Below are 13,690 nucleotides of genomic sequence, written 5' to 3'. Positions count from 1 at the left end.
CGCTCTGTGTTCACGTTTGTATGCAGAATCCGTAAACCTGCTCCCAGTTACTGTTTTAGCTGCATGGTGTTTGACGACATGTTGTGAGGTTTAACCTGAGATGCTGGCGTTTCAGGCATAATAACGTTAATTTACAAATCGACACGGGATTTTAATGAATCAATATCACTTTATTCAATTTAGCATGGATTGTAATCAGAAAAGCGATAATCAAAACCCACCCCTAATCAAGAACTTGCAAAGTAAAAACATGATCTATGTAAGGTAGCCCTTTTGTTATTTACATTTAAAAAGAGGATTAGTGTTACTGTGCGCTGGCTGAGTCTGTTTCTTTTCTTAGAAATAGTTTCTCCTGCCCTGGAGAAAATCCACTTGCATGGAACAGAAGAGGCTGTGGAGTGCAGGAACTACACTGTAAGTTGGTAGATATGCAGGTATCCCTGGGTCCTGCAGACTATCACCTAAAAACAATAAACAAAATGATTTTCTAAACTGTGTAGCAATGTAATGTACGTATAGTGTCAAATACATTTTTGTAGTCTTCATTAGCTTTAATTCACATGGAAGTGTTCCTAAAGTCATATGCTGTAATGGCATTTCCATTATGAAAACATGATTTTGGACATTTCAAGTTTTTCACTTCGGCAGATAAAATGAATTGAGCAAAATCAACTCAAAATATTCCCACACGCCAGAACGTCCTCTCTTCCTCGCTGGCTCCATATCTGTCAGTGGAATGATCACCTCGTCGCTATCTGTCACCATCAACACACTCCACGAATCCCGTGGATGATTCACTTCCTTATATCCGTTTGAATCAGGTACCGAAGCAGTTACGTGCGTAATGAAGCTTCGGACGTCACTGGTCACGTGACTTTTGCCAAACGAAGCAAGCCTCGACACAGTGCTTCTGAACCAGTGTGTTGTTTTTTTCGACACACGCTCCGGAGCGTCAGCTTCAAGCGGGCCATCACTAGCAATAAGATTGTTCTTACCCGGACAATGCTGGACGGTGAACTGGTATGGCTGGAGGGCTAGGCACCAGCGCAGTATCCTCGCATTCTGATGTTGCTTGGAGTGCATCCACACCAGGGATCGGTGATCCGTCTGAAGAATAAATTCTCTTCCAAGGAGATAATATTTCAACGAATCAATTGCCCACTTAATTGCCAGTCCTTCTTTCTCTACTGTAGAATAGTTTTTTTTCCCTGTCAAACAGCTTCTTACTTAAGAAAAGCACAGGTTTTTCTTCACCAGCTTCTCCTTGAGCCAGCACTGCTCCAAGTCCAACATTAGAGGCATCTACCTGTACAACAAATGGTTCGGAAAAATCCGGGCTTTGCAAAACAGGGGCTTCAGAAATCTGTCTCTTTAAACATTGGAAGGCATGTTCACAGTCGTCATTCCACATCACTTTAGAAGCATGTTTTCTCGTGAGATCTGTAAGAGGGGCTGCCAAGGTTGAGAAATGGGGAATAAACCTCCGATACCAGCCAACCAAGCCCAGAAACGACCTCACTTGCTTTTTGGTTTTAGGTCTGGGAATTGTTCGTATAGCCTTTACCTTTTCAACTTGTGGCTTTATTTGTCCATGGCCAACAATGTATCCTAGATACCTCACCTCTTCTTGTGCCCAGGCACACTTGCTCACATTCAGAGTCAAACCAGCCTCCTGGATCTTTGCCAACACAACCTTTAGATGCTGCAGGTGTTCCTCCCAAGACTTACTGTAAATCACCACATCATCCAGGTAGGCAGCTGCAAACTTTGAACAACCATTAAGGACAATGTCCATCAACCTTTGAAAAGTTGCAGGTGCCCCATGAAGACCAAAGGGCAACACGGTGTACTGAAATAAGCCCATTCCTGGAATTTGGAAGGCTGTGTATTCTTTACAGGACGGCTCTAAGGGCACTTGCCAGTAACCCTTACACAAATCTAAGGTTGTAATGTATCTAGCCTTTCCTAGTCTTTCCAGTAGCTCATCAATCCGTGGCATCGGATACGAATCAAAACAGGAAATACTATTTAGCTTTCTCATGTCTGAACAAAATCGTAGTTGAGGGGAGTCTTTCTTTGGAACAAGTACAATGGGGTTTGACCACTCACTCCTTGAGGGCTCAATCACTCCCAGTTCCAGCATCATCTGAACCTCCTTCCTCAATGGTTCCACCATCCGTTCTGGTATCCTGTAAGGCTTAAGACGAAGAGGTTTTGTGTCTTTCAAGATGATGTTATGTGTTATGACATTTGTTCGCCCCGGTGTGTCTAAGAACAAAGATGGAAAGGATTGCCTCACCTCGTTCAACTGTTGCCACTGATCTTCAGTCAGATGTTCAGGAGGGTCTTCAGATTTGGGTATGCCTCTGAATGGGCTCATCTCAGCTTCTCCAACCTCCAGAATGCCACTGTCTTCAGGCCGAACATCTTGTACCATCAGGATTTGCTTCACACCTGGTTCTGGGGCGTTTCTTTCATGATACTCTTTTAACAAGTTTACATGTAGCAGTTGCTTTGATTTGTGTTTCTCTGGACAAATGACCTCATATGTCACTGGGCCGGTTTTTCTGGCCACAGTATAAGGTCCTTGCCACTTAGCCAGCAACTTACTTGGTCCAGTAGGCAAAAGTACCAAAACTTTTTGACCAGTCTTTAGTTCTCTCTCACAGGCATGCTTGTCATACCATACCTTTTGCTTTTGCTGCGCCTTCTGCATATGGTCTCTAACCTGTTCTCTGTATGTTTCCAGTTTGTCTCTCATCTGCAATATGTAGGAAATGATGTTCATCGTCGAAGCCACTTCAGTAGACCCCGGTGCCACTCCAGCCATCCAGTTCTCTTTCAGCATATCCAGGGGGCCTCTAACCTGCCTTCCATAGAGCAGCTCAAAAGGGGAGAAACCAGTTGAAGCCTGTGGTACTTCTCTGTATGCAAACAACAGAAAAGGCAACCATTTATCCCAACCTTTGCCAGTATCATCAATAAACTTTCTCAACATTTGCTTTAATGTACCATTAAATCGTTCCACCAGACCGTCCGTTTCTGGATGGTAGGGAGTAGTTCGAATACCTTTTACACCAAGTTGGTCATAAAGAGACTTTATCAAATGTGACATAAAACTGGTACCCTGATCTGTCAGGATCTCCTTTGGAATGCCAACTCTGGAAAAAAGGTCTACTAAGCATCGAACAATGTGTTTGACCTGCAGAGAACGCAGTGGATAAACATCTGGATATCTTGTGGCATAATCACAAATGACTAATGCATATTTATGACCACTACTGCTCTTAGGTAAAGGACCTATGATATCCATAGCTATTCTCTCATAAGGTACATCCATTATTGGTAATGTTTGCAACGGGGCTCTGTCTGAAATTTTGGTAGGAGCCACTTTCTGACATTCATGACATGTTTTGCAGTAGTCAACCACATCTTTGTACAATCCTGGCCAGTAAAAACGTTGAGCAACACGATTGTAAGTCTTTGCCTGTCCTAAATGTCCTGACCATGGTACAGTGTGGCCCAAATGCAGGATTACTGATCGGTACTCTTTTGGTACAACAAGTCTGGGTTTCTCCATGTCCGCTAGATACAGAAGTTTATCCTTTATTATGAAAGGTTCTCCAGTTACACTTTTAAGCCCTACATCATTTTCTTTTCCATCATCCACGTTGCATGCTTTCTTAAAGAGAGGTTTTAAAGATGAATCATTTTCCTGTCTTTCTCTAAAATTATTGGGAAACTCCCACTGAAGATCAATAGGTGGAGACATTGGTAAGGTTGGTTCTGGAAAGTTTGCCCTACCACTGTTTTTATTTTTCTCCTGCCTACATTGTCGTTTTGTTTTCCTGAGTTTACTCCCTCCTTCAAATAAGTCTTCATCTACATCAGGCAGTGGTTCTAAACCCCTTTTCATTGAACGAGTGACAACAGCACAGGAATAGGCTTCAGAGTTATTATGAACCAAACTGTCTAAGATTGGTAAGTCTTCTCCCAAAATGACATCATATGCTAACTGATCCAACACTCCTACAGTTAACATAAATGCTTGGCCCTCAAGTTCAATAGTGACATCTGCTGTTGGATAATCTTTTTGACACCCATGAACACAAGTAATATTTACAGGTTTGTTAAAGTCAGGTAATACATTGCTCAACATAGAAGATTTAACCAAGGTTTGTGAGCTACCAGTGTCAGCAAGAGCCTTTACTGTTCGGCCATTTATTGAAACATCTACCACATGTTTATGTGGCACTAAACCATCACCAGTAAGTTCCCCCTCAAGACCTGTGGAGGGAACTACACACAACTCTACTGACTTTGGTTTTCTTAGGGGACATAAAGAAGCTTTATGACCAGGCTGCTGACAGTAATAGCAAATGAGGTTGTACCTTTGACTGCAATGTATAGGCTTCTTACCACCCCTAGTGTCCAAGCTTTCAACACTAGTCACCCCTGGAGGTTTTACCTCCCCAAACCTTGGTCTCCCCACAGTCATCTTTGACTTAGAAGGTTCACGATGAGCAGCTAGGTAACGTTCAGCCAGATCTGCAGCTTCCTCTCCTGTCTTTGGGTTGTTCTCTTTCACCCATGTGCGGACATCTGACTGCAGCACGCGAAGAAACTGTTCCAAAATAATGGTTTCACCGATCTCTTCTTTGCTCCGACTGTCAGGACGCATCCATCGCTTATAGAGTCCCTTTATCCGATTGTAGGTTTCACGCACACTCTCTCCCATGGGTACACTGGTGCTCCGGAACCGGTATCTGTAGGTCTCCTCTGTTACATTAAACTTGGATAACACTGCAGCTTTAATGGCTTCATAAGAGTCAGACTGTTCTTCATCCATGCCAGCATAAGCTTCAAGGGCTTTTCCAGTCAATAAGGTGACCACTCTAGCTGCCCATTCAACTTGCGGCCATCCCCACGTTTTAGCTATGCGTTCAAATCGTACAAAAAAACTTTCAGGATCCTCACCTTCCCTGAAGTCAGGTATTCTTGGCTCACCCCCACGGTGTGTTTCTGCTCTCTGCACTGGAGCAGGTTGAACGACATGCATTTGAGACTGTGCAGGCAGTGGTTGAGATGGAGAAGGCAGCTCAGCTTGGTGCTCAGTGGCTCCGTGAGGTGGCTGCACAGCTGATAGTGGAGGCAGTTTCCCAGCCTCTTGCTTTGGACAAACAGCTGCTGTAGAAATGTCACTCTGGACAGAAGGTTGAAGTTCAGAATGTTCAACATGTTGCAGCCTTGGTATATTGTCACTCAGTTGTTTTATCTGTTCAAACAGTATTGCTTCTGTTCTTTTGGAATGCCGCATAAATTCTCTAATTTCATCAAAGATATCCGGTTCAGAAAGTTCTTTACTCACGACACCAACTGCAGTCTGCTTAGGTCGTACTACTGGTTCAAAATCATCCTCATCAGCCATTGCTCCTTCAGGTGGTGGACCTGGCTCAATTGTTTGTCCACCTTCTCTTTCTTCCATGTCAGCAAGGGGGTTTTTCCTTGTCCAACGGTTTCTTCCACGTCCTACACCCCTCATTCAGCGTGTTCGGTAGTGATGGGACGTTCTGTATCGAGGCTTCGGAGCGTGTGTCGAGTAATGGAGGGGGCGTTTCCGCGAAGCGCGTATCGAGGCTTGCTTCATTTATGGGAGGAGCTGAAAATGATGACGTCCGAAGCCTCGCTGCCCGGCTGTACCACGTGACTGGTTCATGAAGTGGTTCGAACTTTGCCGCGAGATATGACAGCGATATAAACCCCTCAGACTTCATTCAAAAATGTGGGTGTTTGATGGAGAGTTGCGGTTAGTGAGAGTTTGGAGACCGTATGGAGGTTTATGAGAGTGAGGAAAGTCAGGAGAGAATGGAGCCAGCTAAGAAGAGGAGGATGTCCTCCCCTGTGTGGGAACATTTTGATCTTATTCCTCCCAACAAGGTATTTCTACAGAAGATGTATTGTCATGATACTGATGGTGCAATACAATTTATGTTGAGCTGTCTTGACTTTTGTACAAGGTGAAGTGTTTGCTATGTGCCAGGGAGCTGGGATATAACAACAACACCTCATCCATGCTTAGGCACTACAGAGCTTTGCATGAGAATAAGGGGGACACCGATCGTGGAGCAAGACCAGGTGAGCCATCAAATGCAATGATAATATAGGATGCAGTAATGTTACTAAATGATATAACAATATTATACAACTGTTATAAGTTACGTGTGTGATATTTATATTTGTGCTTTATCTTTATTGTCTTTCCTCAGGAGAACAATCTCAAATAGATGAAGACCTGGTCAGCATGGTGATTGAGGACTCCCAGCCATTTAGCATTGTGGAGGACAAAGGATTCAAAAGATTTGTTAAATCATTAAATCCTAGCTATGTTCTCCCCACTAAAAAGGTCATAAAAGCAGTGAAAATTTAGTTTTTACAGAATAAAATGTGAACAGGCAGGACTGAGGCTCAAAGCCTCAGTGTGTAGCTGTCCATACCTCAACGTTACAAAAGCACAACTACTGTCCACACCCCAACCACACCTCACCTCACAGTAAATGATCATTTCCATTTCAAGCATTTCCAAATAATCATTTTCCATACTGCCAGTATAAATATACACAGTATACTGCCATCACTACAATATACATGTTTTACACACTCCTTTTGTTGTTGACATTTACAGGCTGTGTGCAAAATGCCACACTCTTCAAATTCATGCCAGCTATTATTTTTACGTCCAGTAGGTGTCCTGCTAGAGCAAATGAAGCTTCATGAAGCTTCGCGTTGGGGTGAACCAATTGGATGAAAAGCTTCAGTGCTTCATGGGGCTTCATCTGCCCATCACTAGTGTTCGGTCCCTCATTCACAGGCGTAACCAAATCCCACTCCTGACACCAACTGTTACGGGGTGAGGGGTGGTGAGGGAAACATCAGACTTCACTCTATCTTAATTAAAGTAATTGTTTTATTATCTCTTGCCAACATCATACACATGCAGACAGTAACTTTTCAAAATGGCTCCCAATCCATTTCCTGCTCCCTTTAAATACTCTAAAGACACACCTTAATACAGACTGGCCTATAAAAGAGCTGCAATTGAGGCAGGCTTCCTCTTTACTGGGAAAACAAGATGGCCACCACAAAGGTAGCCTGCAACACTTTGTTACTCAAATGCTTCCCAACACTTTAATACAACACAAAGAAGTCATTCACACAAATGCTGGCAAGAAAAGTATTTTGATTAAGTGGGTCAGACATGAACCTCAGTCTATCTCCAACAATCATAAAGGTTTTTATGTCAATAAAATAAGGATATTATGTTGATATTTTCTGCAGAAATGGATGAAACCAGTGAAGTTCTGAAACTGAACTGTAACTTGGACTCACAAATATTTTGTAATGACCGAATAAAAGGTTGGATCCATGTGGGAAGGAGCTTTCTTCACTTTATTTTGGCCTGAAAACTGAAGGCTCTGCCTCCCATTCTACTTTTAAATACTCTAGGAACAACAAGTAGGCCTGCAGAGCGAGAGTGAAGTGCTCTAATAGGGTGATATGGTACTACAAGGTCATTAAGATAAGATGGGGCCTGATTATTTAAGACCTTGCATGTGAGGAGCAGGATTTTGAATTCACTTCTGGATTATATCAAATCTAACTTGATATCTGAGACTCGTGTATAAGTCAATTCTTTTTTTCAACTAAGAGATTAGTCATGAGCACTAAATCTAAAAAATTTACTTTAAGCTCTGACTTTATGAAGCTAAAGGGAACCAGTGGTTTGTTGGGATGTGCTGAGCTTTCTTCTGTTCCTGCTCCTGTGCGTGGGGTGTCCTGTTTCCAGCTCCGGGCAGGACTATCGGCTGATGTTGTTCCTGGAGGAAAGCCCGGCCCTCGTAGGACGAAGCATTTGGTGATGGCAGATACAGTCGGGCCATCGCTGCAGAGGAAAGGAGACCATCTAGCCAATCAAGATACCTGCCTTGCAGCTGTCAGGGGTGAGATGCAAACCAAGTTTAATGTTATTGGGAGTTTACTGGTATACTACGTATGATATTCTGATACCAGACTGACCTTTGTCATCCTTGTAGCACTGAGACAGATCATACAGACCAGTGGGATGCTACTGAAGGACGACATTCACAAGGTAAATGTGATTTAAAGTAACATAAGCGCTACAAAAGAGTGCCCAGCAGAGGGAGACACTTTCTACAGGCGTCTCCAACCATCCACAGATCAGCCTCTGCTGCAGCGAGTGGCACCGAGCCGCCCGCTTTGGAAGAAGATCCGTGTTTAAGCAGACGTGATGTTTGCAGTTCTTTAAGCAACGATTTCCTCCACCCACAGTGCATTTCTAATGATCCACATGAAATATCCCAACGTGTTCTAATATGTTCTTGTAGCCAGAAAAGAAATTATGTAACTTTATACACAAATTATAGTGATGCATGTTTACTTTTTTAAATAGAGAACGCCCATATCTGTGAAATTGTTGCTCAAAGTGCTGCCGAACATCATCTGTTTAAACCTTGTTCTTCTTTTAAAACTGAATTTTTCAGTGTACAGTTTAATGGATTCATGTGTGTTATTGTTTTAAACTAATTATTAACATTATGCATGATCATTTTACTTGACTAGCAGTTTGTTTTAAAAGATTAACATGGTTATTAATGTGTTATTAAATAGAAACAGGCCGTTTTCCTGCTTATTACACAGAACCTAGCGCAGGTAATAGAGTAGTAATAACATAGGAATTAGCACATTATTGCATTCTTGTTACCCTGCAGTTCCCACATCATTAGCTTCAGTTTGTGGACCATTATTATCCAATTGCATCAGTTTCAGTGTAATATTACTCGGCTGTAACTGTAAGTGGTGTGGTTAGCGTCGACGTGTAGTTACATGTCTCAGCAGGTCCACGTCAGGTTGTGGCGTAGGGTTAAAATGGGATACTGATTACAAGTTATGATGTAGTAAGACACGTTTCCCATCTTGTGATGATCTGCAGCTGTAAAGTAAAATGCTTTCGTTTGTTTTTTCCATCATTTAGCATTTTTGGTGTATTGCAGGAGAGACTCTTCATTTTATTGTTTTTAATAACGAACGATTACACTGTTGTGTCCTGTCGATTCCTTCAAGCGGCTCCATGAGGTGGTTCTGCCACTGTGTGTGCGCCTGCAGCAGCAGCAGTCTTGCAGCAGCAATGCATGTGAATCTGCAGGGAGCGCGAGTGGGCAGTACAGCAGTGCTCTGACTCGACGAGAACTGTACAGGTACGATCTTCATGTTAGCGATGAGCCACACATTAGTGTTTCAATAGTGTTACGGTGCTCCTCCTGCTTTTTGTTCAGGTTGAGTTTAAATGTTCCACTGTTGACTGAAGGAATGTCCACACAGTGCTTTATTCAGACTGGACCCAGTCTGACACCACCCTAGCACCAGCACCACTGTGGGCCCCGAACTGGTCTATGTTCTGTAGATGCAAAAGTTCACTTTAGCTTCGTGTTGGACTGAAGGAGCTGTTTCACTTGTATGAATTTGAAGGTTATTGCTGGCCCTGGTCCTGGTCCCCTCACCCTGTTGGCCCCCACCTCTGACCTGTGCTGTGTCAATCCTCAGTAACGGGCGCACCGACAGGTATGCGTGTGGGCCCAAGTGGGATTCCCGAGTATACAGTGTTTTTAGCTTGTGTGTATAATTCGTTCGATAGTCTTTATGGCAATGGGGCCGCGTTCGTTCGGTTGATAATCTAGATCCTGGGTTATGTTCGCAGGCTATAGTCCCTCTAGACTGTTTGGGTTTAAATTTGGGGTTGACAAAGCTGAATTTGCATCTAAAACCGTGTGTTTGGGTTTTGCAGAGCGAGACACGTGCTCTGTATGGTGTGTTGAGTGTGAGGGAGAAGTGTCTCCCAGAGCAGAGTGAAGCAGACTGACAGAAGAAGGAGGGGCAGGCAGCCCGACTCAGAGGGGAGGAGCTGAGTGAGGTGGAGGAGCTGGGAGAGGCAGTCTGTGTGACCGCAGGGGAAAGTGTCTAAAACAGAGAGCAAAACAACAGGGGTAAAAAACTACAGCAGAACAGGAGGAATTGGGAAAGAAGGCACAGGATTATTTAAATTAGCAACAAGGGGAAATGTGTTTAAAATTAGAGAAGCAGAGTGTCAAATAATTAGGGATGAAATGATATTAAATAAATCTTTTAATACAGGTGACCACGGACCTGGTCCTCCACAAGCACATCGGCCAGAGTAAAATGATAGATTAACATAATTGGAACCACAAAGAGGCCACGTTTGGCTGAAAATTTCACATCTCCACCTCCACGTAGAAGCTTCGAGGACGGTCAATCTCTCCCTGAAGACTAAAGTGCATTAAAATTGAGTTGAAAGGTACGGCTGATGGACTTGTGGAGGTTGAGAAAGTGTCCAGACTATCGCAATAAAAAGACAGGACATACACACACATTCAAACAGAGAGACATCAAATGCTTTTTGTAGAGAAATTTGAATCCACAGCTCCACGGCATACGCAGACATTGAACTGCCTACTAACCCACACATGCAATAAAATCAGCTTGCGCTTATGAACACGTCAATTCTTTTCAGCAATATTAAAGCAGGGAAACTTAACACACACTAAATGCTGAGTTTATCCACTGCTGACAAACAACCTCTCCGGGCTGCAGGACAACAGCTTAACTTTCACAAAGCAAGAGACTGGAATGACCAACCAGTGATGAAACAATAAATTTAGTGGTTAGGATTATGAGATGTTTTCTGCTGATTGAGCAACACAAGTGATTACTGTATGAAGAAAATTCTATTTTGGTTATATTTAAATTATGCATTTCCGTTGTCCTGTGAACTTGGTGAGGTATGAGTTGGTTATATTCTTTTTTTAAAAAATAACAAGGGAGGAGAGAAGGCTGACACAGGGCCCGGCAGCTGGACCCACAACAATAACCTGAAAATGTCAACGGTGCTGCAGGAAAGCGATCTCACACAGACGGAGACGGAGGGTGCTAAACCAAAGGCCAGTTTCACAACACGGGGGAAATTCCCAGTGACGTGACGCCCATTAAACCCGGATGAAAAGTGAGGCCGAGCAAAAGAATGCTGACCTTGATAACTCTGCATTAACACTGTGCAGGGCAGTGACGGACATCAGATCTACAAACTGAGCCAACAAACATCCAGATGGTGAATTAGAGCACACAATCTGCCTTAGATTAAATTCTGACTCTCACCAAAGGCAATACAACTTTCAGGAGGAGGAAGGAGTAACACATCTATACAGACTCATCAGACCTGACAAATGAATGCTCTAACAGGGGAGTCATTACCATCATTTGACAGAAGATGACATTAAAACAAAAGGCAGGAGCCTACAAGATCAGTGAGATGGAGAAATAAACAACACAGAATAGTGGACGCTGGAAAGTATGTGGCGAGAGATCAAGTTGCCCTAACAAAACCTGGTCAACTATCGTTAAAACAACCACATGGTCCTTCACATGAGAGCAGAAACAGACTCAGAAGAACATGGAAGGCCTGTACGTTGCACCCACACATGGAAGAGATGCGGAAAACTGTGAGGGAATGCAACACCTGTGACACCCTGCAGAGAAAAGACGCAAACCCAGTCATGAAATGGCACATTTGACAGTTCAGACTAGGATGGCGTTGGACATCCACTTCTCTTCTTCTTCTTGTCCTTTAGTGGGCGACCAGCGGCGGTGGTTGGCCGCGCAACCAGTACGCTGCTGTAGGTGCCGCAGGTTCTCTTGCTTGACCAACGATTATCTTCCATGCTTTTCGATCTAAGGCGAAGGTTCTTGCCTGCTCGAGGTCAAGTCGAAGGGCCTTCAAATCATCCTGGATTTGTTTCATCCATGTCTTTTTTGGTGCATTTCGATGCACCCTCCAATCGGTGGGGCAGGTCAACCAGAGTAGGCCATGGGGTAGCGGCTCTGGTCCATTCAACAAATGTGGCCAAACCAACGGAGTCGGCGGCGCTGGATTAGGTCGCCGATCGTCGGTTGGCTGCCGCAGCTGGTGAGGATGGTGTCATTCGAATGACAGTTGCGAAGGGAAACGCAGAGAACGCATCTAAGGCAACGCATTTAAAGTAGAATGATCAGGGTTCGGTAAAGGCGGATCTTTGTCGCCAATGAGATGTTGTTCTTCTTCCAAACGCACCAGCGCAGGGAAGTGAACGCTGCCGCCGCCTGCCCACTTCTGGAGCGTATCTCCACTGATGATGCCACTTTCTTCTCCTCGACGAGGGACCCCAGATATTTAAATTGTTGGACTTGTTTGATCTGCACACCGTCGAGGTGGACGATCGCTGGTGAGCTGTTGGTGGTCAGGACTTTGGTCTTCTCGGCGTTAATCTTGAGGCCGTACGATGTGGAAGTGAGTCGCCTCGGTGTCATCTTCGGCAAAAATGGCGCTATCGTCAGTTGGACATCCTCAGGGTGGAAAAAGGGTTGGTGTGACCAAGGTGTGGTCTGGCTTGTTGTATGTACATTTCAAAATGATACAGCTCTGGATGGGCCAGTTACCAGGGCATGGAAGGATGACAGACAAATGAGGAGAAGGAATTTTCCTCTGGGTGAGTGGTTGACTGAAGCATGCAGAAAATAAAACTATTATTTTATCATTGACTGGTTGGTAACTGATTCATAATTGGCCACAATCACAGCTGTATTGACTTGTTGTGGACAAGGTCTATTTCATGTTAAAGGACTCTATTTAACAGATTGAAAAACAGTGACACTAAGAAAAGAAGATGCAGTGCTGCACTATCAGATGCCAGTGACGTTGGGGCTCAGTGATGAATCAGCTGAGCTGGACTCATGGCTGAATCAGGACATAAATCCCCTGCTGTGATCAGTGAGGGAAGGACAGTGGGGGAAAAACAGAGTTGCAAATGTGAAGTTCATGTTAACACACGGGTTTTGTTTGCAGGCAGTTCTGCGGATGCAGGCTCTGGGCGGAGCCAGGAGTTCAACAGGTTTAGGATGATAACTAAATTGATTTAACACAGGGTAGCAGAGCTGGAGCAACGACACTCGAGAGGAGAATTTCTGATGTTTTGTGAAAGATGATGTTACGAATGTTTTCTTTTAATCAAATCAAATCAAATCACTTTTTTATTGTCACATCACATGTGCAGGCACACTGGCACAGCACATGCGAGTGAAATTCTTGTGTGCGAGCCCCACAAGCAACAGAGATGTGCAAACACAACAACACAAACGAGCAAAATACAAGAATGGCCAACCTGAAACTAATAAATATATGTACAATATATAATAGTGTATGCATTTCTGGATGTGTATACTAAATATTTTCCTACGTGTGTGTGTGTGTGTGTGTGTGTGTGTGTGTGTGTGTGTATACACATTTTTACAAATTAAATAGTAAAAAAAAAAAAAAAAAAAATAATAATAATAATAATAATAAAAAAATATATAAAATATACAGAGTTGAATATGTGCAAAACAAGTGGCATTTATATACAGTATGGAGTGCATAATGTTGAAGTTCCAGTAGTGAAGCTGAGGTGTCTATGACGTGTTCAGCAGTCTGATGGCCTGGTGGAAGAAGCTGTCTCTCAGTCTGCTGGTACGGGACCGGATGCTGCAGAACCTCCTTCCTGATGGAAGCAGTCTGAACAGTTTATGGCTG

At 43.6% G+C, this 13,690-nt stretch overlaps 3 protein-coding genes across 3 annotated transcripts in view; all 3 read left to right on the top strand.

Annotated features, from left to right (window-relative positions):
• LOC308407496 (protein NLRC3-like) overlaps positions 1 to 13,690 on the top strand; it is a gene marked incomplete at its 3' end in the record, with an annotated part of 496,743 nt that overhangs the window by 67,032 nt on the left and 416,021 nt on the right. The gene's annotated exons all lie outside the window — the stretch shown is intronic.
• On the top strand, positions 5,564 to 6,840 carry LOC308394468 (uncharacterized protein). The gene is made up of 3 exons (XM_080878826.1): positions 5,564 to 5,937; positions 6,018 to 6,135; positions 6,267 to 6,840. The coding sequence occupies exons 1-3, from the start codon at positions 5,830 to 5,832 to the stop codon at positions 6,425 to 6,427; spliced, it is 387 nt and encodes a 128-aa protein (XP_080734952.1). The 5' UTR covers positions 5,564 to 5,829; the 3' UTR covers positions 6,428 to 6,840.
• On the top strand, positions 7,735 to 11,766 carry LOC308400044 (proline-, glutamic acid- and leucine-rich protein 1-like; the record flags this gene model as incomplete). Its single annotated transcript, XM_080887517.1, has 5 exons — positions 7,735 to 7,997; positions 8,091 to 8,146; positions 9,139 to 9,272; positions 9,544 to 9,636; positions 11,718 to 11,766. The coding sequence occupies exons 1-5, from the start codon at positions 7,757 to 7,759 to the stop codon at positions 11,764 to 11,766; spliced, it is 573 nt and encodes a 190-aa protein (XP_080743643.1). The 5' UTR covers positions 7,735 to 7,756.

The sequence above is a fragment of the Rhamphochromis sp. 'chilingali' genome (genome assembly GCF_963969265.1).
Source record: "Rhamphochromis sp. 'chilingali' genome assembly, chromosome: 1".
Lineage (NCBI taxonomy): Eukaryota > Metazoa > Chordata > Actinopteri > Cichliformes > Cichlidae > Rhamphochromis > Rhamphochromis sp. 'chilingali'.
The sequence above is the reverse complement of the archived record's forward strand: the minus strand, read 5'-3'. Positions and strand labels throughout refer to the sequence as shown.